Source organism: Catharus ustulatus, chromosome 13 (genome assembly GCF_009819885.2).
Source record: "Catharus ustulatus isolate bCatUst1 chromosome 13, bCatUst1.pri.v2, whole genome shotgun sequence".
Classification (NCBI taxonomy): Eukaryota; Metazoa; Chordata; class Aves; order Passeriformes; family Turdidae; genus Catharus; species Catharus ustulatus.
Window position 1 is genome coordinate 12856461 of NC_046233.1, and position 24447 is coordinate 12880907.

The 24447-nt window shown below is 38.0% G+C and overlaps 1 protein-coding gene across 22 annotated transcripts in view; it reads right to left on the reverse strand.

Moving 5' to 3' along the window:
* Positions 1–24447, reverse strand: part of LOC117002548 (sarcolemma associated protein) — a 92415-nt gene that overhangs the window by 47573 nt on the left and 20395 nt on the right. For 13 of the 22 annotated variants that reach the window (XM_033071781.2, XM_033071796.2, XM_033071786.2 and 10 more), the window contains exons 2-11: positions 12916–13063; positions 7334–7406; positions 6487–6523; positions 5012–5074; positions 3916–4011; positions 3586–3657; positions 2783–2923; positions 2006–2143; positions 622–790; positions 486–536 (exon numbers count right to left, since the gene is read on the reverse strand). In XM_033071781.2, coding sequence (XP_032927672.1) covers positions 486–536; positions 622–790; positions 2006–2143; positions 2783–2923; positions 3586–3657; positions 3916–4011; positions 5012–5074; positions 6487–6523; positions 7334–7406; positions 12916–13063 — 988 coding nt within the window. The remainder of the gene's footprint in view (positions 1–485; positions 537–621; positions 791–2005; positions 2144–2782; positions 2924–3585; positions 3658–3915; positions 4012–5011; positions 5075–6486; positions 6524–7333; positions 7407–12915; positions 13064–24447) is intronic. The other 9 variants (XM_033071800.2, XM_033071793.2, XM_033071797.2 and 6 more) reach the window with 1 other exon arrangement.

Consider the following 24447-nt stretch of genomic DNA (forward strand, 5'->3'; position numbering starts at 1 on the left):
CAAGAAAAATGGTTTGGGTTTTGTTTCTTTATAAACACAGCATTTTGAAATGCACCTGGCCGTCCATACCACCTCCTCACAAGTACCTGATCAGACAAACCAAGTTTGATGTGCTTCCTACTACAGATCATGTTGCCGTTTGTTCAAACGCCTAAGAGGTTATTAACTCCAAAGAATTCATGCTTATTACATACATACACAAGAATATATATTTATATAAAATATTTTAAATCCAGCTCAAAGGCGCCTCCAAGGCTCGGGCCGGAGCGAACACCCGCAGCAGCAGCGCCCTCTGCCGGCCCTGCCCCGACACGCACCCACCAGTCCGGGAGCGCTCCCTGCCGGGCTAACCGGGACCAGGACTGGAGCCAGGACCGGAGCCAGGACTCTTCTGCCACACACCGAGATCGCAACATTATCACAGCCAAAGTAACGGAACAGCAAACCAGAAAACCAGCTCGAAATAAGAAATGGATCATACCTACCTAAGCTGTTGTGTTCTTTAAGAGTTTTCTCTTGAAGGTGTTCTAACCGTACTGCAAACAGAAGTCCAAGAAAAAGGTATTTCACAGATTAAAAGAAAAACAAATAATCCAAGCTTTTTCCCCGCTATTGACTAACCTTGTAAAGCAGTCAGTCGCTCATTGGTGAAGTCATTATCAGCCTGCAAAGCTTCTATTTTTGCCTGAAGCTCTTGCTCTCTTTCTTCCATTTCATCTATTTTATGCTGCAATTCCTTTTTCTCAGCCAGCCCTTTTTGTTGGATTTCTTCTTGTCTTCCTTCTGCTACCTGCTCAAAAAGATTTTGAAAAATCCCCCAAAAATCAAAATTAACATGTGGAAGAATAGATCTTCTTCATTTTTATGTAACTAAATGTACATAAGTAACTTTCTTTGATAATCAGATAAAGAAAATAAAAAAAAAAGCAAAATCTATTACCTTTACACAAATTCTACTTCAAGTAGACTGCAAAATCTCAGAATACCTTAGCTTTTTGACTGAGCAACATAAATTTCACAGTAACAGTAAAGGGCCCTAGAACTAAGAAATGCCCAAATTCTCCAACATCTCAATTCAACCAAAACCCAAGAACCCTTCTGAACTGAATGTACACTGCACAGACCACGTTGATTCAAAGTCACACTTGTTTCCTTGCTGGATCTCAAGAACTTGGGTAATAAGTTTTAGTTTTGATCCTTCTGGGTAATCTCATTATCACCAGTGATCCACCCATTACTGGGAAACCAACTGCCTTAAGACCATCAATTTAACATTATAATTTGGAAAGAAAAATTTCTCTGAGGTAGTGAACTAGGAACCTATGTTCCAATTCCAGTATTTATCCAGGATAAATGCAAAAACTGTCTCAGGTCTCCAGAGATAACACCACCATCTTCCTCCTCCACAACTCCTACTTATCTTGATTGGAGGCTCTCAGAGAACAGGTTTTATGATAAAGTGACTATTCTGTTCTCCAGCATAAAGTACCTTAAATATTCATATACTTAGATATTTAGTTTGATAACAAACTTGATAGCAAGATGGAAGATGAGCCATATTATTACAATATGGACTATTAATGTTTGTTGTAACTGCACAAAGAGGCAACATGAAATGGAAATTTATTTCTAATTCTAGTTTTTATTCCACTTATCTTTCTGATGATTACCTTGAAAGCTATTAGTCTTGGACATATCCAGGACTAATCCATAACTGGATATGATGTTTTATACTACACATCATTTTATACTATAATATACTTCAGCCCCAAAAATATGGTAACTTTCAAAGTGAATGAAGAGGCAACCTTTTTAGGAAGGAACTCAACTGATGACAGTTTCAACTACATCAAAACTGAGCTTAGAGAATATGTAGATAATATGCATCTTTCTATTGTTAACTGCTGTTTAACCAGTTTCTTTTTTTATTTGCTGTATTAGAAATTAAACTGTATTTGTTCCATTTATCACAGTTATATTTTAAGTCAGATTAAATTGCCATTACCTTTAGCTTGTCAGAAAGATCTTTAATTTCATTTACAGCTCCATTGTACTTATTAGCTAATTCCCTTAATTCTTCCTGAGTCCGCTCATTCATTTCTTTCAGATGTGTACATTCATCTTCTGTATTACTTAAACTCCGCTGTAAGACAGAATTATTATGCAATAAATAATAACAACAGACAATAAACTACCAAACACTGTAGATGATCTACTTTTTTCAAGCAGTATTTATGCACAGGATGCCAGTTAGTCTTGTGAGACTTCTTGACCAAAGGACTACAGCAAATAATGATAAAGGAAAAGAAAATAGAAAAATGCAAGATATTTATGGGGGCAGAAATCTTGCTTCAAAAGAGTGCCTAACACTTTAACTGTGAAAGCTCATTCTAAAAGATCCTTTTTGAAGCATACTTTGTACAAGTGGTTAAGTGTATGCTCCCATAAATGCTGCAGTTTAAACAAGGTCTTACAGCATTTTTTTTTAAATGCGTGCATGTTATTTTCCCTGTGTATGTGCCACACACAGTAACTTCTGTAAGACAGCATCATGAATTAGGAAAGGGAGGGAGAAAAGGGAAGAGCTGAAAGAATAGTTTCTCATTAATGGTTTAACAATTTAGTCCTGTCCAGTAGGAGAAATAAACACTACTACTTAATATCCTACAAGTGTAGGAGCACAACACATACTGACACATTACAGCAACAAAGCAGGGATCTAAACAGAACTAATTACAACTATTCCAGCACTTCCAGAGGACCAGGCATGAAACTTCAGTACCTCCACTTCAGACAATTTTCTGACCACTTCAATTTTCTCCTGAAGGACCCGCCTCAGGGACTCTTTGGCTGTTGTTTCATAGTTGTGTTTGTCTTCCTGTAATGCTATAAGCTCTTTTCGTATACTGTCTTCTGTTTGATTCTGCACATGCAAAACAATTCAAGAACAGAATAATTACTGTTTTGCTCATTAAATAAATTAGATTGTGAGAAAACCTGTTCTATTAAAAAATGTTTAACAATTTCCGATAGAGGAGAAAATGTTATGCACAAATCAGTGATCAAAGATTCTTGATATGACTGGGTATAAAAAGTTACTTTTTGAAGTGTATGTATGGCAGCACACATTCAGTGGTGAGTTTTGATCCCAGGAAAATTACGGTGCTTTTTTTGCTAAGACAACATCAAGCCCAGGGAACATAGAACTGGACAAACCAGATCCCAGAACAAAGACCTTAAACAGAACCTGCAGAAAAAGTTCTTATAATACAGGTAGTTGAGAGAAAATAGAAACAAAATAAAAATTAAAATCCAAGGCAGGCATAGTGGCCTAAACAACAACAAGGGTAGCACATACTCTAAGTATCAGATAGGACATGGGCAATGAAAACAGCAGCCAGTTATTGAGATGCCTTGAAATACAGAGCAGGTGTACAGTTTTTGTTCTACTCACATTATCAAAGCTGCATAACCTCATTTTGCAAAGTTTACGTTCCAAATGCTTTCCCACTAGCTGCTTTCAAAACACTTGAAAAGAGTTGCCTTTCAGATTTCCTAATATTTGACTTTATGTGAACTACTTACCTTTGAACAAGCCTGTAATTGATTTCCCATAACCTCTAGTCTTGATAGCAGCCTGTCTTCATCTATTAAAGCCTAGAAGAAAAAAAGAATCACCTTAAAATTACTACACACTTAATGTAGTGCCAGTAGAGTTCTGCTTTAGACCTGAATTTTGTTGGAGTACTTACTGCTAATACCTATTTCAAAGGTACATAACCATTAAATTCATTAAACATTTTAGAGCATCTCCATAAAGTTTTTATTATTTCTGCTGCTTTCTCCCTCATTAACAGCTAAAATTTCTATGGCAGTGCATAGTTCAGTCCATAAGGAAAGGAAGCCTGCACATACCTGCCAACTAGTATCTGAAGCCTCTTGTGTGACAGCAAGTAATCGCTGAAGGGTTGCCAGCTTCTGTTCCAACATTTGTTCCCGATGTAAGGCTTCCTGTGAAGAGAGCATGGCACCAGTCAGTTCAGCTAGAACAACTCAGGAAATCAGGAGCAACAGAAGAGATCCCAAAATACAATAAAAAAAAGGAAATGTGAGTAGAAAACACTGTTGACTTGTTCAAAACCATAATAAGCCCATTCCATTTTATCCATCTACAAATTTATTTGGATAGTTTAATTAGAAAATGCTGTCCTACAACCTCAGGTTCCTAAACCCTTCATTTTTCATGCTATGTTGCATATGCTGAGAACACACTCTTATTCTTCCTGACTTAAAGACACTTTGTCTTGTCAATAATTTAAGTAACAAAACTGTAGACACCAAAAGACAGCTTGGCAGCTTCCATGCAATGAGTTGTTTGTCCTCAAATGAGGTCACAGAAGAGAAATGCCAAGCAAGAACTACTATTTTTGTTTGATTTTTGATTTATGAGAGGAAGATAGAAGAGCATTTTTGTTAACTCCAGGATATGGAGGGTGAACAGATTGGTGAGTGAATATGTATTTGGCTTCCAAAGAAAGAGCATCTGCATGAGCTCCTTCCTGCTATGTCAGCAAATACATATAAAGATAGTATCTATCTCAAAAGTCTTGATGTGAACAAATAAAAATTGCCATTATCACATAAAACCAGGCAGTAGAACTTATACACAGTAAAACCTAGATAGAATTCACCAGCAAAAAAGCTTTCATTTTTTCCCCAGAAAGCTGATTTTATCACTTTAGTAAACTAAAGATTTTACTTTTATCTATTAGCACAGAGTTTAATGTGCTGGCATTGAGAAGTCTTATTTTGTGACATGAAATCTTGGGAAAAGCACACCTATTAAACTGACACAGAAGCAGGCACAGAAAGGCTGGTGACGCCAGTGAGGAAGAGGAGCTCTCAGCACCCTCCCTTCCTTTGTAGTTTCCAATAGATACAAGCCACAGGATAAGATTTGTTTTGAACAAAAATACTCAGCCAAACTAAATGCCCTTAAAAGAAAACTTACTTGTAGATACTGTGAAAGCTGAAACAATTCCTGAGAATACATACTGGGAGTGTTAGCAGCAACCTGAAAAAGAAGATAAGTAAGAATCAGAATGGTTTTGGATTTTTCATTATATACAAATAATGCAAAATTCACTTAAATCTAGTCACAAAGGGAAACTTCAGATTATCCAGTAATAGCATTTTGCTTCATTTCTTGTTCTGTTACTATTTATGCTTTTTTTAATCATAGAACTTCCAAGCTCAGGGCTTGGGCCCCACTGTGTTTCTGCACAAGTTGTTGAACCACCAATACAACAAGATTAAAGCTTTTGGTACAGTTGAGACTAAACTGACAAAAAAGAAACAAGGGGCACAAAGGCAAAGCCATTAAATTAAGGACAAACACAAATTGTGGGCTTCCAACGCAGTATCATCACACATATTACGATTGCATGCTTCCTGCTGACCTACAAGTGATCATCATCATCTCCCTTTATAAGTATCTATTTCAGAATTAAGTATTATCTTTGAAAATAACAAACTGTTCTTCACTTGGAGAGAAGTGGGGGGTTGTTCTGTGGGTTTAGTTTATTTTAGCCAATCTATTTATTTATTAATTCTTGTAGGCTTCCTACACTGAAATAATTTTTAACTATTTTCCCACAGTTACATTTGTAGTCCCTCCTCAGGATTTCTACCCTAGCCCTGGATCCAAGCCACACATATAGTCTTGAAATCTCAAACACGGTCTCTAAACTCCTCAAGCTGCTGGTTTCACAAATAAGTTTTCAGAGTTTCTTGAAATTTTGTTCTTTGAGGATAAAACTCCAATTTGAACCTATTTGAGTTAATCCTTCATTTCAGAGACTAGAAAATAATCAATTCCTAATCACTTTTCTCAAAAGAATATCTATTAACAGCTTTTGTACAAGTCTCCCACATTACCAAAACTGAGTTTAAGAATTACACTTAACAATACTGACTCCATGACTCTACAGTGAGCAACTCTGGCTACACAAGAGAGGCAGAGAGGTTTGGTCTCAGCCTTCCTTGGGACCACAACAGCGCTTTCCAGACTGTGCAGAGCAGCTTCTCCTCCACAGGAAATGTGATACAAAGAAAACAGACCTCATCCTCACACCAAATCATGAGCTATTCTTGGGTCCCACAGAACATCAAGTATTAAATCAGGCAAGATCTGTTATTCTGTCAACTTGTACCTGGAAATTAGCCATCTTGACACCAATGGTTTTGTTCCAATGCTGTGTTTCAGGTGCCACAATATAAAAAGTCAACTTACCTTCAAATATACACCATAATACTGCATTACTCCTCTACCTTAAATGTCACTCAAAATATTAAACCAGATAAAAACTGCCAGTGGACAGTTACTGAATGTTACTGAACAGAATTCATTATTTTTTTTATCTTTATAACAATTCTGAAAACAGCATGTGTCTGAATAAGGCATAGACCAGCAAACTACTGAATTACCTTGTCAACAGGACTTGGTAATGGAGCATGGATAACACTAAAAAAAAAAGTGGACACAAAATAAATGTTGTACTTGACATTTTCATCAAAACTAAAAGTATAACACCATACATTTTTACTATTTCTTATTTGGACATTAAATTATATGGAAAATCTTCTATAGTAATTTACTTTTACATATTTTCCCACAAGCAAGCAAGATACCCTAAAATTTTACACAAGTAGTTCTGAATACTAATGATAAAAGAATATTTAAATAAGCACTAAACCCCACAAAATTGTTGATAATAAAAGATGACTAAAATTATGCCATTTGTGGTTAGCACTCAGTGCAAACAAAATGTTAAAGTTTTTGTTTTCTACTACTCTCGGAAAATTTCTCAAAAATGGGCATATACACAGAAAACACTGTCAATATTAATCTGAGTTTCCATTAGTTTCAATTCAGTCAAGTCTATGTGCATTTAAAAGAGTCAAAATAATAATCACAAATAAACAAAGAGGGCAGGAGAATCTGCTTATTTGCTTTCTTTTTCTCTATATACTTCTGTTTCCAACATCCATTTCAGCAGAGTAAACCATGGTCAAAAAAGTCCGACTACATATTAATTTTTTTTCTTCTTTTAGAGAACTTCTTTATTCTTCATAGTTGTCTTAATTACTAAAAACAACAAGCAATTGGGTTTTTTTTTTTCTCATAATGCCTGCAAAAGATCCATGCACTCAGTTACTCTCTTTGCAGGATCACAGGAAAATAAACTGCTCCCATGATAATTTGACATAATATCCATCCAATCCTCATGATACAGTAGCTGAATTTTGGTACAAAATTGGTACACATTCTTACTCTGATCGCAATCGAGCTTCCATTCCATCTGGAAGGAACAGTTTGATTGTGGAGACTATACATCCATGGGTAACTGAAAAGAAACAAATACTAAGTCATCATGATCCATTACTACTTAAAATTAAGTTCAGTGCTTAATGTTATAGTAACCAAGGAAGTTTTGAGACAAGCAAAGAGGAGGAGACATGAACACCTTCAAGCACCACGGGTCTGCCTTCTCAAACCTCCTCTGGAGAAAGGAAACTCCATCATTACAGACTTGGAGAGGTTATGCTGTGTACTCAGTCCTGCCTGTGCAGCAGCTCCAGTTCCAACTCTTCCATGTGCAGCAATACCTGAAACTTGTCTTTACTGCAAGTTAAAAAAGTGAATGTTTTGATGATAAAAATGAGTGAAGAGGAATGCATCTTACCTGCACCAGGTAACGGGAATGCAGAGATACAAACAAAATAATGAGCTCTTTTTGCCTTTTTGACAAGATTCTGACAAGCATATCCAGGGACTTAAAAGGTAACACATTAAATTTGTGCCACTTACACTTACTTCAAGATCTGGAACTTGCCAAGCGATAGAAAATGCAATATTTGATTCATACATCAAGTTCAAACTTTCTACACAATGTTCCAAAAAATGTTACAGCTACCATTTTCAAAGTCTTTGCAAACAGTCAAATTATGTGTGTCTTGGTTGATTTTTTTCCCCTGCATGGTTCTATGAATTGGGAAGTAAAAATTATTTCCAGATACACGGAAGGACAGCTGTACATTGTTCCCAAAGCACTGCCACAAGTGAGATACAAATGAGTGTGAGGTCACCTATCATGGACCACCATACCTCTAGCACCCATTAACATACAAACAGCTGCTCTTCTTTCTCAGTTATTAATATCAGTAAAACAGTTAATCTGGCTTTGAAAAAAAGGGCAATGGGCGTTTTAGGACACTGGTAATACTCCAGGGAAATAAGACAGGTCTTTAAGGAAGCTACCTCAATAGAATCTAAAAATACAGGAGAAATGATCCAACCAAGACAATCTGGTTTTAACCTTTATTTAGCAAATGCTTCGGAAATGTATTCTTCTGGCTAGAGCAGCTTGTTTTTTCAAGCTGACCTGGTAAAGTATTGAATTTACATGCCAGAGCAGAATAGATTAAACTGAAGGGTTTGGGGGTCTTGATTTGTAATGGAATAAATGCAGTTTGCAAAAACATTTTAAAATACATTAGCAATATTAGCTGTACCCTGTAATACAGAGCTTTCGTATTGTAAAATTCTTTCTTTAAGAGGAAATCAGTGATTTTAATACGAAAACATCAGCATATCTGACATTAAATATCAACAGACAGCTTTACCTTTGGGTCACATATCAGGTAGGTCTGCTGTAAGATTACATAATTCTGAAGTTTTTCTGTCAACAGCTAGACTGAAAAATCTCCTAAAATCTGCAGGAGCTTTATTTCTGCCCAAATGAAGATATAATGGGCATCTAGAAAAAGGTCTCAAATAGTGACTGGGAAAAGGTACCAAGCATTTTGACAAACTTATACAATTAAAATAGTAAGAAAGGAAACAATGTCCAAACTGCAGTACGACCTTTAGCCACCAGTTCATTGAAATTGGAAAAATAAGGAGAAAACCCGAGGTAAAGCAACATAGAAAACACAAACACAGTACTGACTGCACGGAACAGCAGCAACGGTTTAAATTCAGGTCTATAGAATTTGTTTAGAGGAATTAACAAGACAAGGCAGTAAAGCAAGCCCTGGTTTGCCCACGGAGCCGAGGCACCCCCAGTCCCCGCAGCTCACCCCGCTCTCCATCGCACTCACCTCGGACCGCCGCTCCCGCGCGGCATGGCGCGCCGCCGCCGCCAGGGGGCGCCCCAGCGCCTGCCACCGCGCCCGCCGGGCCCGCCCCGCCCGCGCGCGCCCCGGAGCGGGAACGGCCGCGCCACAGAGCCCGCTCCGGCCATGGTGACAAACAACAGGCCCACAGCCCCTGCTGCCTCCATGGTGTCCAACAACCGCCCCACAGCCCCTGCTGCCTCCATGGTGTCAAACAACCGCCCCACAGAGCCCGCTCCGGCCATGGTGTCAAACAACCGCCCCACAGAGCCCGCTCCGGCCATGGTGTCAAACAACCGCCCCACAGAGCCCGCTCCGGCCATGGTGTCAAACAACCGCCCCACAGAGCCCGCTCCGGCCATGGTGACAAACAACAGCCCCGCAGAGCCCGCTCCGGCCATGGTGTCAAATAGCCACCCCACAGCCCCTTCTCCCTCCACAGCCCCTGCTCTCTCCATGGTGTCAAACAGCTGCCCCAGAGCCCCTGCTGCCTCCATGGTGTCAAACATCTGCCTCACATTCACAGCTCTCTCCACAGAGTAAAACCCTGCTCCTGTCCCACACTTGAGCCACAAACTTGCTGGTCCCCTCCAAAACACAGAGCTGCCCCACATCTCACAGCTCCAAAACCCCTGAGACCTGCCCTGAGCCCCGACAGGTTCTGCTGCACTAGAACACAATGGGAACACAAAAATCATTTCTGTTTGTCTCAGTTTTGGCTTCCTAGACAAACAATTTGCCAATGATGATCTCGTTTCTATTTTCACTCATTAATGTGGTATCCAGCCCTGAGGAGCCCTCCACATCCCTCGGGGATCTGTGCACTGCCCTACAGCACACACTGGGCTCCCCACTTGCATGACCTCCCTCAAACATGCCATGACAGAACAGATGTATGAGAGACTCTAAACCTGACTGGAAAAAAATGCATAAACTGCTCTTGAACTAAATTATGTTGGTATTCTTTGACCTTGCTTTGCAATGCTGCTGCTCCTTTCCATACAGAGCAGTATCACCAGTTATCTTGGAAAGCCCTGGCATGAGCAGGAAATTTAGAAAGTGCTAAAAGAATATAAACCATTGTAATTGGAAAAAGAAGTAGAAAGAAGAGAAGAGCACAGTAAGATGTTAATAGGTAAGTATCGTATTAAGGAGGGGAAATGGCTAGGCCCTGTGCTTGTCAGTAATACAGCAAGTGGACAAATAAGGAAGCAGGAGGGATGCAAACACTTCTCCAGGACCTGTTACTGACTCTGACTCAGTAATTGGTGCTCATACCTGATAACCTGAAAAATCACATACTGAACATGCCACTATTTTAATGAGCCAAATCCAGATCACATTTGCAAGCAAATTACTTACTAAAACACAGCCTGAACAATAAAATAAATATATTCTAGCAATACCGACAAAATTCAGAATTTACATAGGCAAATAGACTCGTTCTGTCGTCATTACCTTATAATTACACACAGTAGATTGCTGAAATGACTTGTGCAAGTAAGGTATTATGTAAATACCAGAGTGCAAAGTGCTTTTAAAGAGAATCACCAATTTAAAAACTACTTTCCTGTTTCATGACTGGTTTAGATTAACAGTAACATCTAAGACTACTGAAAGGAACTGGTGAAAACCCCATGTTTATATGCATTCCAACAGCATTCATAGGCAAACACCTCGTGATGATACAATCTTCATTCTCTGCTTGGGGGAGCAGGGAGGGAGGAAAGCAAACTTGTATCCTCTTTCTCATTAGCGACCTCAACATATTCATGAGCAACCCGAGCACGGCTTCCATGTCCAAAGCCAGAGAAAAGGACAAGGAAGAGTGCATAATCTGATCACTCATTACACAAATGCCAGGTCACAAGCATTTGTGTAATGTATCGTGCTTTGTGAAACTAACATAAAACCACAGCTAATAACTACTACTGGCAAAAGTTCATGGCAAGAATTTGCTTACTATGAACTTTGCGCAAATGTTTCCATGAACTAACTGCAATGTGCTGATAAAAACTAGTCAAATCCAATTTTTCTTCCAAGTAAATGCTAGAATAAAATTTGTTTTAGTCTAAATACACTTGAAGAAATTCAGCTTCTCTTAGCAAGGACAGCATCTCATCAAATGAACAGTTCCAAGTTCATTATGTGGTGCAGTGTATTCCTTTGATTTCTTTCATGTATACTGCTAGTATTCATAAATGTTTGCAATTACTTCACAAGGAAACATTTTAAATAACTCCCAGGCAATTTCAGCTAGGCATCCTGGAGTTGAATCTTTGCAAGATCATTTCTGAGAAGAGTAAAAGAAGTGATGAGACCTCCACCACAGTAAATCATCCAAAAATCCTAAAGCTTCAAAAACTCTCCATGACAAAGTACCATCACCACCATTACTAAACAGTGTTTTCTTTAAAGACAATCATTAACCTTCCTCAGATACTTCAGTTCTGAGAATTACAACACTGTCTGGCTAAAAACAAAATTCATGATTAACAGAGCAGGTGCCATCATGTTTTGCTCACTTCATGCACTTGAAGAAATTCTCCAGTTGTACTATGATTTGGTTTGTTGGGCTTCAGAGGGATTGGTTTGCAAGAGGTTTGTTTTGATGGACATTTCATTTATTTGCTTGTTTTAAAGAACTTTATCATCAGCCTTCCAATTTAATATTATTCTTTCATTCTTCTCTAATAACACTTCTCTTTAAAGGTAAGCTCTATAAAGGTCTTGTTCAGAAAAGTAGTAAAGGGGTAATGGCAGTTGACATTTTATTGCCAAATCTGTGTAGTACTGAGTAGGTAGGATTCTACAGAAAGCAGCAGACCCATTAGGGAACTTTAAAAAGTCTTGACAAAACTGATTACAATCTGATAATCCCCATACAGACCAGTCTCCAGAAAGATAAAGAAATGGTTCCTGAACTACTATACAATTTCAAAAGAAAAGAGAGAGGCTGCGTTTTAATTAATACAGATACAGAGTTATTGCCATAATACAAGATCTCCTGAGCATGCATACCAGGAAGAAGACAGCAAGAAAAACCAAACAAAAAGGTTATCATCTCATTTGTCAGCTAGCAACTTTTTTCTATTCTCATTTTAAAGTACCTGCAGAAATCAAAATGAGTAGTCATCACAGAAATAGTGGGTATTCTGAAAGAATTAAGCTGGCCTGTTTCAAACCTACAATGACTACTTGATCAAGAAATTCAGGTTCATACCTCTGCCACACTATTAGCTTTGAACCTTAGGGTTCAAAGGGCTTGAAAGAAAGGTAATTGTAATAATAAAATCCAAACACAAAAAGCCCAACACAGTACACACACACATGCTTGTGTTGCACTTTTTAAATTGCTGTGGGTCAATTTAAGTAAGGCAATAGACGAACATGTGGCCCCAGCTGAGCCTCCTTTTCCAGACCTACACTTCCCCTGCATACAGTAGCAGCCACGCAGCCAGGGAAGAAGGCAGGCTATGGAAACAACCCAGAACAGTCCATCTGGGCGCGTAGGGGTAGAAACAGAGTCTGTGTTTTCAACAGACAAGTTTCTTGATCAGGTACCACATGGGCACAGGGCTCACTGCCAGCACAAAGGAGGGAAGAAATAACAAAAATCAAAACAAAACTATTTTCTTACAATGGGAATGTCATTTAGTTTTAAATACTGGATTGCAACAAGATGTTCAAAATAAATATACTTGAAAAGAAACAAAAAAAAAAGTTCCATACCCTTACCTTTCCGCGTGTTCTCCGTCACATCTACACCAAACTGGATGATGTCACCTGACATAATTTCACATGGTGGGCTTTCCTCAGATCCTCTACTCAGTCTCTGACTATTAATGAAGGTACCATTACTACTTTTAGTGTCTTGAAGATAGAACTGTAAAAAACAAACAAAACGAACCGTAAAATATCTGGGAAAAGTAAGACAAGAAATAGAAGCACAAGTAAAATTTTATTTATATAAAATTCATTTCTAGAAGATAACAAATGTATCAAACTCTAAACACCCTCATTAAGATGAAACACCTTCCCATTATCAAGAAGTATTTGTATTTGATTTGGAGCTAACATATGATTGAATTCTAGCACATACACTATGTAAAGAATTGGTACAAAGTGTACCAGAACTACTGCTTGTAGTAGAGGATCATGTCATTAGCCACAACACCTTTTGTCACACACATGTAACAATTCATATTTAAGTTGGTCAATACACAAAAAATTCTAACTGCTCATACACTTAAGGTAACAGTATTGCATGACAAACACGCTGCAGGGAAGGCTACTGAAGGCACAAGGAAAACCTCTGGCAGAAGACTGAATCCAGAAATTGCAATTAAAGACCATGGTGAAACTGAAAGGAAATCAGGATGCTTTTACTTCTCAGCAACATTAGTTTACATCATTAACTTAATTTCAAGAACTTGTGTAAATACTCCTCTGTAGAGCTGATTAAACATTAATAGCAACTTACTGAATCTGAAACTGCTTTTATGACACAAGACTTGTAGCGAAAACTGCTGCATCTAAGAGATTACAAATGAATCACTAGCAGAAGACCAGAGAGACTGGCTAACAACCTGAGCAGTGACAGCATGAAAGAGGGGACCAGAATGTTACTGACAGCCAGGTGTAACTACTGGAATGAGTCAATCTCACTCCTCGAAGATAACAAGAGCTACTACAGGAACCTGCTGGAATGGCAGAAATCACTGGCTTCCTGCACTCATAAAGAATCTCATCGAGTCCTAAAGCAGGCGTAAAGATGGAGGAAAAGATGTTGTGTTCAGAGAACTGAACGTATTCCCATTTTTTCTTACAAAAGCAATTGACCTTTGTGTTTTACCAGCATTCCATGCAAAATTTCCCATGCTTTTAATTGCCTCTATTATCCCATGCCTCAAAAAACCTCATACATAGCTCAAAACCATAGTGTTGAGGGGAAAGATGGGTTTTGAATGGAGTGAGAGCACAGCACCAGGGCTCCTCAGATCTTCTACTGGAAAATGACTCCAAGTGTATGATACGGATCTTATATGGCCTAACACAGTGGCCCTAAGCACAGAGCTGGAATTCCATTGTGTCCAGCACACAGGACTCAGTAATCAAGGGGAATGTCAGCACAGGAAAGCTCAGGTAGGTGTTTGAAATTAAATGCAGTATGTGAAAAGAATGAAATGCAGTATGCGAAAAACTTCCCTCCCCACAACAGATACGCCTTAAATCTTCAATTGAAGGAAAAGAAAACAGTAATCAGTCATAAGGTGATATAGATGAAGGTAAACATAAATTATGGATAGTTCAAGAAATTATGACTACATTGACTGTATTAATAATCAAATGTACTCTAAATAATACCCTCCATGGTATGGAAGGGTACCTATTAACATACTAGTATATAATATAGTTTTTGTAAGTTATATGCTTAAAAGCCAATCAAATTAATTAGCTTGTTAATTTAATAGTCTGAAAGTACCGAACCCTCTCATGGTTCAGTGCAGAGGTAATTATTCCTTGCTTCCTGTTTGTTTTGAATTAGTTTTCTTCTTAATTTGAAAATTCTTATGTTACAAAAAAGTGAGTCACAGGCAAGGAGAAACAAACATGCTTCTGCTTATTTGCTCTTCCCCACCCTTTTCTTCTCTCTGCATATCTGCCTCTTATCCCTCCCAACATTTTGATCAATCATTGCCCCTTGTAACCACATTTTTGCAGCATCTGCAAATGGGAGTCAGACAAGACAGCACAAGGAAATGCAGGACAGTGACCACATAAGAACTGCAACTGAACATCAGCCATACAAAACTTGTATCAGCAAACACAAAATTCAAACTGCAAAAGGATATTTATAAACAAATGTCCGCAGAAAATACACATTACATTTAATATTATGTAACCGATGTCCACTTAAGTGCATACTACTGAATTGTATCACATAAATTTTAGAAAAGTGATGCTCTTCAAGTCTTTTCACTCTGTTTGTAAATACTCTTCTTCCTGCATCTAGTAAAGCAGCAATACCAGCCACATGTTAATAGCTCATGTCTAAGGAAGGGAAAACACACTGCCTTCAAATTTTGCTATAAAGGATTCAGTTATCTTCAACGTAGCCATTCCCTAGGAGCCCACTGAGCCAGTTCTTTTCAGGAAATTCAGATGTTACTTCCATGCCGGTTTTCACCAGTTCAAATGATCTTTCTTGAAAGTCAATCTCTCCATCCTTTTGTATAGTTACTAAAGCTATCTTCAGGAAATAAAATCAAGTGCAAGCTCTGAAACAAATGTGTCTATAGATTAACTAGTACTTGTGGTAGTATTCTGATTTTTCATGTACTATTTAATTATGTGGTAAGCACAGTGGGTTCTCTGATTCCCAAACCAACATATTTTACACAGCAGCTGTGTAAGACAGCACCTTCTGTGAACCAGCACCATTTGTCCTTCCTGCTCCCAGCACAGCCCGAGCTCAGGCAGCAGTGCCAGCTCACAGAGCAGCCATGAATCCTGCCCTTCCCAGCTCTCACTGCCAAGCTGTGCCACTACCTTGTCATTTGGACTGGCTCAGGTGCTTGTTTAGTCACTGCAAACCAGTTTCGAGCTGATGTAAGGTAAACGAGGAGGCGCTTAAGCCAGTGCTGCCAGAAAAAATGGCAGCATATACTTGGCCTAATTATACTTGTTTTCGTAATTCATTCTCCAGAGCAAAGTTTTGTACCTCATATTAACTCCAAGTCCAATCTAAAGCAGAGAGCAGCTCACACACGTTCAAAACAACCTCGGCTTTTGAGGACTGTTAAAGTATTACCACATCCTTAATTCAAGGCATAGCTGTATATATTGCTCCAGTGCTGGTTTCCCCTCCTTTCTTAAAAAATACCAAGGTAACACACAAAGTATTCAAGAAACTTACACTCCATTATCATAACAGCTCAGACAAAAAAAAAAAAATCCTAGCCTGCATTTCTTCTTTAGTAATTTATTGTTCATATTCCCTCCCACCTACATGCCATCAATAAGATCAGTTAACTGCAGACACCTTACCAAACTGTTTCCACAAAATTTGAGGAAGATATTACTCTAAAGTAAAACTTGCAGTTCATCAGTACGCACAAACTTCTCCAGTACAGTCCATCTTCCTTAGAAACTCTATTATAGGAGTTTCAAAAAACTACAGATTTTTGTTTCTCTGTTTTGCAAGGAATTATGTACTTATTTCACAAATTTAGTATTTATAATATTTGAAGTTATTGTTCAGTTTTGCAAATGGAACAAATGTACCTGCTCTACTCTGACCTACGGTGTATAAAAATCACATTCCTTCTTCTAGGTCAATGTCTCAGAAGAGCATCAACAACCTGCTAAATCAGTTCATGTGTTATTGTCACGCACTTAGATACCACTATGATTTTCCCCCTATAAAAAGTTCCTAGTATTTTCTTATTAGAGAAATAGAAGATTCTTCTATAGTGATCCCAAACCACAATACATCAAAATTAGGCACATAAAGTATGTTAATTCTAACTGATGTTAGGAAGTTGCAAATTGCCATGCTCCAGGAAGACAGATTTAACCTAACGTATGGAATGTAGGTTATCTGTTGTCCTCAAAGTAATAAAACCAACTAGCAATAACAAACCCATTCTGTTTAATGATCACTATTGTAACATCTTCCAGGAGGCAGGTTGAAGAGAACTCCTTAATTAGCCTGACAAGTGAGAAAACCATGAAGTGTTTTCTTTCCCAAGCCATATGCAGGCCTGACACAGGATGAGACACTTCTGAAGGATCTCACAGAAGACAAAATATGGGCTCAAAGACATACAGAAAATCTTGAAAAGAAAGTAGCAGACTTCTTCAGTGATTTGAATACCTGGATTTAATTACAGAAGAACTACAGGAAGAAAGAAGTGACCAGCTTTTCAATACTAATATTTGCTATTACTATGTACAGCCATCCTTTGCCATTTTAACAGCACATTACTGCTACTCCATCTAACCCAGCTTGAAACTGCAATTCAGGGCAATTATTCTGAGAATTACACTGAGGAGAATTGCTGGAAAACTGAGGCAGTTTGTCCACAGAGATGAGAGATTAAGTATGTGAAGGGGAACAACTTCTACTTCAAAAAATGCAGGAAGAAGAAACCATCACATAATCAAACCTATCTCAGCCTCATTCCATAGCTGAATTAATAATTAAGTATCAAAATGTAGGCTATTGCCTTTTACACAAAGTAAAAAATTTCTATATTTTATTTATTAAATAAATTTTCACTGCCTAAACAACTAATGTAGAAAAAGAACCCCAACTTCAGAATCTCCTAGTTGACCATTCTTTTTTCTCACTTCTTATTTCCTTTATGAAAGAAGTACACACAACTCCCATGAGCTTCAGGGTCCTGTTACACCTTTGTGGCTTTAGCTTGAACCAGAAAGATTTAAATTATTTTGTCAAATTATGAACTATAACCAGTAAGGAGATGGCAGCTTCATTTCTGCCATGGTTAGTGCTACAAAGAGGCGGCAGGGCTGCTGCCAGAGCAGTTAAATCATAAAATGTTGCAGTTAATGATGAAAGATTCTTCCCCTACTCACACTAAATCACTAACAATTAATGCAGGCATTATAAATGCACCCCCTGAGTACTAAAGCTAATACTCAAAAGCAGCAAATTTCTAGGGATCTAGAAATTGGAATACTTGCCCTGGAGTAATATTTCACTAAGCAGTAATGCTTCTGAGTTCATTTACTCATTGCATGCTGAGAATTCTACCAGGAAACAAAGTACACTGTGCACAAGTCCAACTGTGCAAAGCCAAAGGCTTTAAAACAATATATACCAGGGTCAAATCAACATGGTCAACATTTGTCACACTGGGGATATAAATGATTTTCTCTCACATTGTTACAAAATTTTTTTATCTCATTTGAAGTCGTAACACTGACAATCTTTACATTTTGGTAGTAGCACTCTGCTAGCAGTACACTGTGCAAACCATACTGAATCCCAGGTCAGTCCTTAGGTTGTGAGATAGAGAAGTTCAAATGCTAAATTATCTCCAGAGCCAATTGATTGAGTTGCTCATTCTGGTCTGCTTAGACAGATCCTAAATTCCTTTCCTCTCACTTGCCTAACTCCACCCACCTATCAAGGAAGTAGAAGTATTTGTCTCCATAAGCAAGCCTAATTCACAGGGTGGAGTACCTCAAGCAAAATTGCTTTTCTATTTAGTTTTCTTTCTTAAACACATAGATCTTATTTATTTAGTAAGCTCTTTGCTTACTAAACCCCTGCTCCTTCAACTCCGAAACAAAACTAGTCCATTAGTTTTTGAGTTCTTATGAAAATTCCTTTTAAAAATTATTCTAACTACCCCAGGCAGGCACGCACTATGAAACTAAAAGCAACCAGCTGTGTAGAAAGGGAATTTCCAGTCAGATTGAACTGAGTGAAGGAGTGGCAGTTGGCTTCTCAGGGACTGTAAGTATTGGGTTTCTTAAGTGAAACAAAACTTGCTAGTAGTTTTCAGTAACTTTTCTAAAAAATAATAAACTTTACCAGTTTTTCTATGCAGTAATAATACTAAAAAATAAGGATAAAAAAATTAACATTCTTTGATATAGCACTGGACAAACAAAGTCACTGTGTTTTTAACTCAAAGTGTAAGCCTAATGTAAATCCAGCTACACTGATGAGAAAAGGTTAAAATCTTCAGCTATCCCCAGGAATCCAGTGCTATCCTTCCAAACTTGCCAGTAGTTGAAAGGGGTAGAGGGGAAAGGAGACAGCAGGGAATATGCTCTTCTGCTGACCAAGTTGTTCCTATATCTGTTTACACCTTGAGGGTTTGTTGTCTGTACTGCCAGGACAACCCTGCTGGTTGCTCATACCTGTTGTCAAGCAAAATAAACTGTGCCAGTAAAAGCAGCTTTGTGCCAGCATAACTGAGCCTGGGTATAAACACAGTTTGGCCTTTTCAGATGTATTATTTGAGGTGCTATAAAATATTAATCCCTGTGTTCCTTGCCATGTCCTGGTTGTTCAAGTGCTTTGAAGTTCACTATAGGCCTAACTTTGTGTGAGTGGTCAGCAGACCTTGCCTGAAAAGGACACAGGGACTATGAGAGGGGAAGATGGATGGATTTGTGGGGAGGAAGAAGAAGCAGCACCTTAGGTAGGCAGAAAGACAACACCCAGCACTGAGACACCAACAGATTAACTGTGCATAAAATGTGTTTGGCTTCAAACTGAGTTGCTCTAGTCCCTTCCTCAAGAGCAAAATGTCACCTTTGTCAACAGAACAAAGCAAACACATTCAAGTTGTACCCGTGAACATTTCAGCACAGACTTTCTGTGACATATGACTTTGCAATGCTTATTTTAACTGCTGAGTTTTACAGCTCCACTTACATCTATCAGAACTTTAAATTCTGGCACATTAAAATCCTTAACAAAAAACACAAAAAAGTATGTTTGCAGACTTAATACCATCTCCTATGTGTTGTGCCCATTTAAGCATTGCATTTACTTTCTAAATCACTATTCAAACCACACATTTGCTTACTCCTCTGAAGGTGAAAAGCTCAGGACTCAGGGTTACTATTAGTCAATAGCTCTAGATTATTCTTCAAGTAGTTATAGATAATCAACATCCAAAAATTCAGAAAGAGGATATCAGACCTTTATTTTACAATGATTTTTGATTTGTATTAGAAAGTGGTCTTTATTAACAGAAAGGCTACTAAAAATGTTAAGCAATTCTTTCTAATCATTCACTTTTACAACTAGCTACATGGAGCTTAAAAATGCTATTTAAATGGTTTGAGCTATTTTTATTAAATATAATTCTCAAGCAGTATTGTTGCATTTTTCCAAGTAATGAATACTTCAGAGAATGACACAAGATGGCTAAAAGTTTAAGACCTCAAACTATATCACAATCCAAGTTCTCTAGTTTAAAGCAAAAGCAAAAACTCATGTTCACAATTCAAAATTTCTGCATGTACAGGATAATGAGGAGAAAAATCTCTACTGTTGTGTCCAAAAGTTTGTGTGATTATGTACTGCTGCCTTCAATTTTAACCCATAGCCTCCCACAGCTTCCACAGTCACTACACCATTTCAGACTGGTTTCTTCAACTCTCATGTGGTAATGGACAAAAGGAATGAGGCAGCTGGACCAGGATGGTGGTGGGTTGTCTGCTCCTTAGCCACCAAAGAAAGCAGCAAAATTGGTTGGAAGGCAGGGACAGCTGAAAACCCAGTGCAGTTTCAGAACTACTACCACTTTCAGTTTGCTTAACTTGGTTGGTATGTAACGATGACCTGAGCTAAAAATGAGCAAACTTTACAAGCTGATTCCAAAGGCACACACTCACACCTCCCACAGCAGCAGCATCAGTCAAGAACAGAATGGCAGAGAGCAGGCTGCATTTATAGTGTCAACCACCTGACTTCTGTCAATTGTAGTATGTCAGAATAAGTACATAAATTACATAAATACTTATAAGTACAGTTCACCACCAGAATCTGAAGTTCTGAGTATTAGGAGACAATTGTCTCAAGCTGAATTAAGAAAATTAAGGAAACCATGACCTATATCATCCTTGCTTTCATAAAAGACATGTTTTTTCATCAAATGTAGTTCTGGGTTTCCTCAGTCTAAGAGAAACATGAAGCCCCTGGAACAGGTCCAGCAGAGGTTACAAGGAGGATTAAGGGAGTGGAGTCTCTCTTATGAGGACAGGTTGAGGGAGTTGGGACTGTGCTGCCTCAAGAAGGGACAACTGAGAAGGGAACCAATGACAGACACCAATGTCTATCAGTATCTGCTGTCAGAGGATAGAGCTGGGCTCCAATCTGTGGTAGCAAGCAATGGGACATGAGAAAACAGGCAGAAACTGGTGCCCAGGAAGTTCCACCTGAATATGAGGAAGAAGTTCTTTACTCTGCAGTAACTGCACACTGGAACAGGTTGCCCAGAGAGGTTGTGGAGTCTCCTTCACTGGAGATATTCCAGAACCATCTGGACACAATCCTGTGCCACAAGGTCTCAGATGACCCTGCTTGATCAGGGAGACTGGGCCAGATGACCCACTGTGGTCCCTTCCAATCTGAACCACGTGAAAATGTAAGTAAGTAAACAAATTGCATTACAATTCCTGAATCCCTCAATATCAGTCAGTGCAAAACTGTATGAACATCACTAACAAGTCATGGTCCCTACCATGCTGTAAGGCCTCCTCAAAATTCTACAGTAAGAACACTCTGGTAGAAGATTCATGATGAAGGATGTGAGCAGAAGCAATCCCAGGCACAATACAAAATATTCGTTCCTCTCCTAAATAAAATTTTCTGCAGGAAACACAAGGTGTGGAAGGAAGTGACTGCAAAAGGTAGAAGTTGCTCATGTACCTGAGTGCCAATCTATCCCTAGATTATTCAAATAATCCAAAAAGGCATTCACTGTCAAAAGAAGAATGACAAGATAGATACTCACCAAAAACTTCAAGATTAAATGTTTTACCACAAAATGTGACACCACCATACAAAAATAGATCCCTCTCTACACATCAGTGTCACTAGTTTTGATGCAAAAGCTATTTTTAAAAAGAAGAGATGTAGAGGAAGAGTTCTAATTTACAAGTAATTTGGTTTATATATAGCTGACTGACTTGCTACAGTGAGACATCTGTCACCATAGTTACTAATTACTACTCTTCACAGTGTCTCTTTTACCTAACATTTGTCCTCACAGTTCACAAAAATTTCTGAGTATCAGCCTTCTGCTACAAGTGCTGGATGGTTTCAGGATAACTAGAAGAATTTTATATTTATTCTCTTCTCAGCAGAATGAAAGTCTGTCCCTTCATATACATCATGCTTTAAAACTTTTGTACATGAATCACAAAAGAGATGAAGGATATTAACACTTTCAAAAAAGATGCAAGTCCATTCTGAATATAGACAAAGCACCAAAGTTTCCTACAAAAAAGTTACCCAACTCAGTACTAGTTATATACAGTATTCTTTGGGAAACTGAGTGAAAATTCTCAAGTGCTACTTTAATTCCATCCTGAAAATGCTGAGAGAATTTTAAGGCACATCATTGCTTTAACTGCAAAGCTGAAATACACCAACAATAAAGTACAATCAACAGAAAGCTTCCCAAGAAATGATTACTCACATCATCCCAAAATGCTCAAACTGACTCATTAGAATACTAAAACAACATAGATTTATTTTGTCTTACTGCTGCTATAGATGACAGTATCTTACATAAATCCAGAGACTTCACAAGAACTTTTTCTGCTCCATATTAAAACACTGACTTGTGCAATGTACTCCTAAAAACAGTAAAAAGTAGATAAAACCAGGTTTTTAGAAGGATATTGTAGTTCTTGCAAAGAAGTTTTTTGCTTTATTTCATTCAAGAGCTCAGCCTCTTGTAACACAAGACATTTGAACAGCTACATATCATATCACTGTGACACCAGTGATTACTTTGTATAATTTATCTCAACTTCTATCACCACATCAGACATGGACCCTGGGGAAAACATATGGCCAAGGTGACTTCCCGAGGTTTCACTTAATGCTACTGTGTTCTCTACATTAATCAATTACAGAAATAACCTGCAACTTAATGCAGCATTAAAATACAGAAATAAAACACCCTAATAGGCCATTACCCAAAAATCCAGGCCTCTTCAGGCTAATTACCTCTAAGTACAAAATATTACTGAAATACTCATCAATCCTGATGCCCTTATGGGAGTACTTTCCTACAAAACTAGACTGAAAGCTAAACACTACGATTTACTCTAATAAAGGCAATTAAAGTTTGCAACATGGCACACTCAAACTCTGCAATAAGTGAACTTGCTCTCAACATGTACAAATTCCTAAAGACTGTATTTGTAGGACACATGCATCCAGATAAAATTAGCTCTGCAAAGAGCAGGTACTCATACACAATCTTAATTTCTTTTCAAATACATGTTTCATACATGTTTCTAAAGGTTTGTAATGTATTTTTTCAATTTACTCTCACCTTTAGGAGGCAAAAGCACTCAAATATTCTGCACTAGTAAAGACCACTAAGACTATTCAGAAAACAAAAATTTTAATTCTTAAATTCACATTCATAAAATGGTTAAACTTGATAGCCCACATTCTTTAGCCAACCTAATGAAGCACAAGACCAAAATAAAGAATGGTTTTGTCTCTGATTACTGCAATGTAAAGTATGACAAAGAGGGAGGCTTGTCATGTTTGGACAGAGCTTTACCCTAATTTAAGAGCAGAGGTAAGGAATAAATCTCTCCTGGTCTTTAGATTTTAACTGACCTTATTAGAATCTTCCATAAACAAAACTAAAATCTCTCTAACACCCACTAAAGAAACCAAATTAATTGTTTTTATGGTAAAACATTGAAGAATAACCAGAAATTACAGAAAAAGCAATCTTGAAATACTATCAGCATCTGTCAGTAAATACTCAGAATGAGAAATACAACACCAACATTATCCATTGTTTCTCCTTTCTCAAAAATCTTGAGCTAATGAGGTCACTAAATAACTAGCAAAAAATTAATTGAAAGGGGAAATTTCCTTAAGAAAATTGCACTATTCAACTTCCATCAGCAAAGAATTACATTTTCATTTGCAAGCAAATTGGAGAAAACCCACAACAGAAGCCAGGATTACCAGATACTCTGCCAGAAGAGATGAACTACTTATACCAAAGCAGGTTAGAAGGCAGCTCCTTAGTTTATCAGGAAACTCCAACTTCCCAACGTAACCCCAGACATTTCAAGGCAGGTGCAGAACTGCAAAAGCTTCTTAATTGTCTTGCTACTCACTGCTAAGTTACTATATTAGTTAATCTTTACATCAAATCTCCTGTACTCCTGGCACAGAAGAATCTCTTCTCTCAGGCTGACTTTTCAACTGCTTAGAGAGTAAAGGGAGTTGTTGAAACTATTTCAAGCTATTTCTCATTTCTACTCGCTCCACACAAGGCGCTGTGTTTACCTACTATCATTAGTTCCATACCGCTGCTGGTTTATGGCACAGAAAACTCCCAGCGATCACACACTCAGATAAAGACAGACCACATCAGATTTCACAGACACCTCCAAATGCAATGCAGCAGTGGTTCGGTATTCTCTCTCTATATGTAAAATCTCTCAAAATAGCCTGAAAAATTTAGGAAAGTTTCTCCCTTTTATTAAGGGACATATTCCATCTGAAAGGAC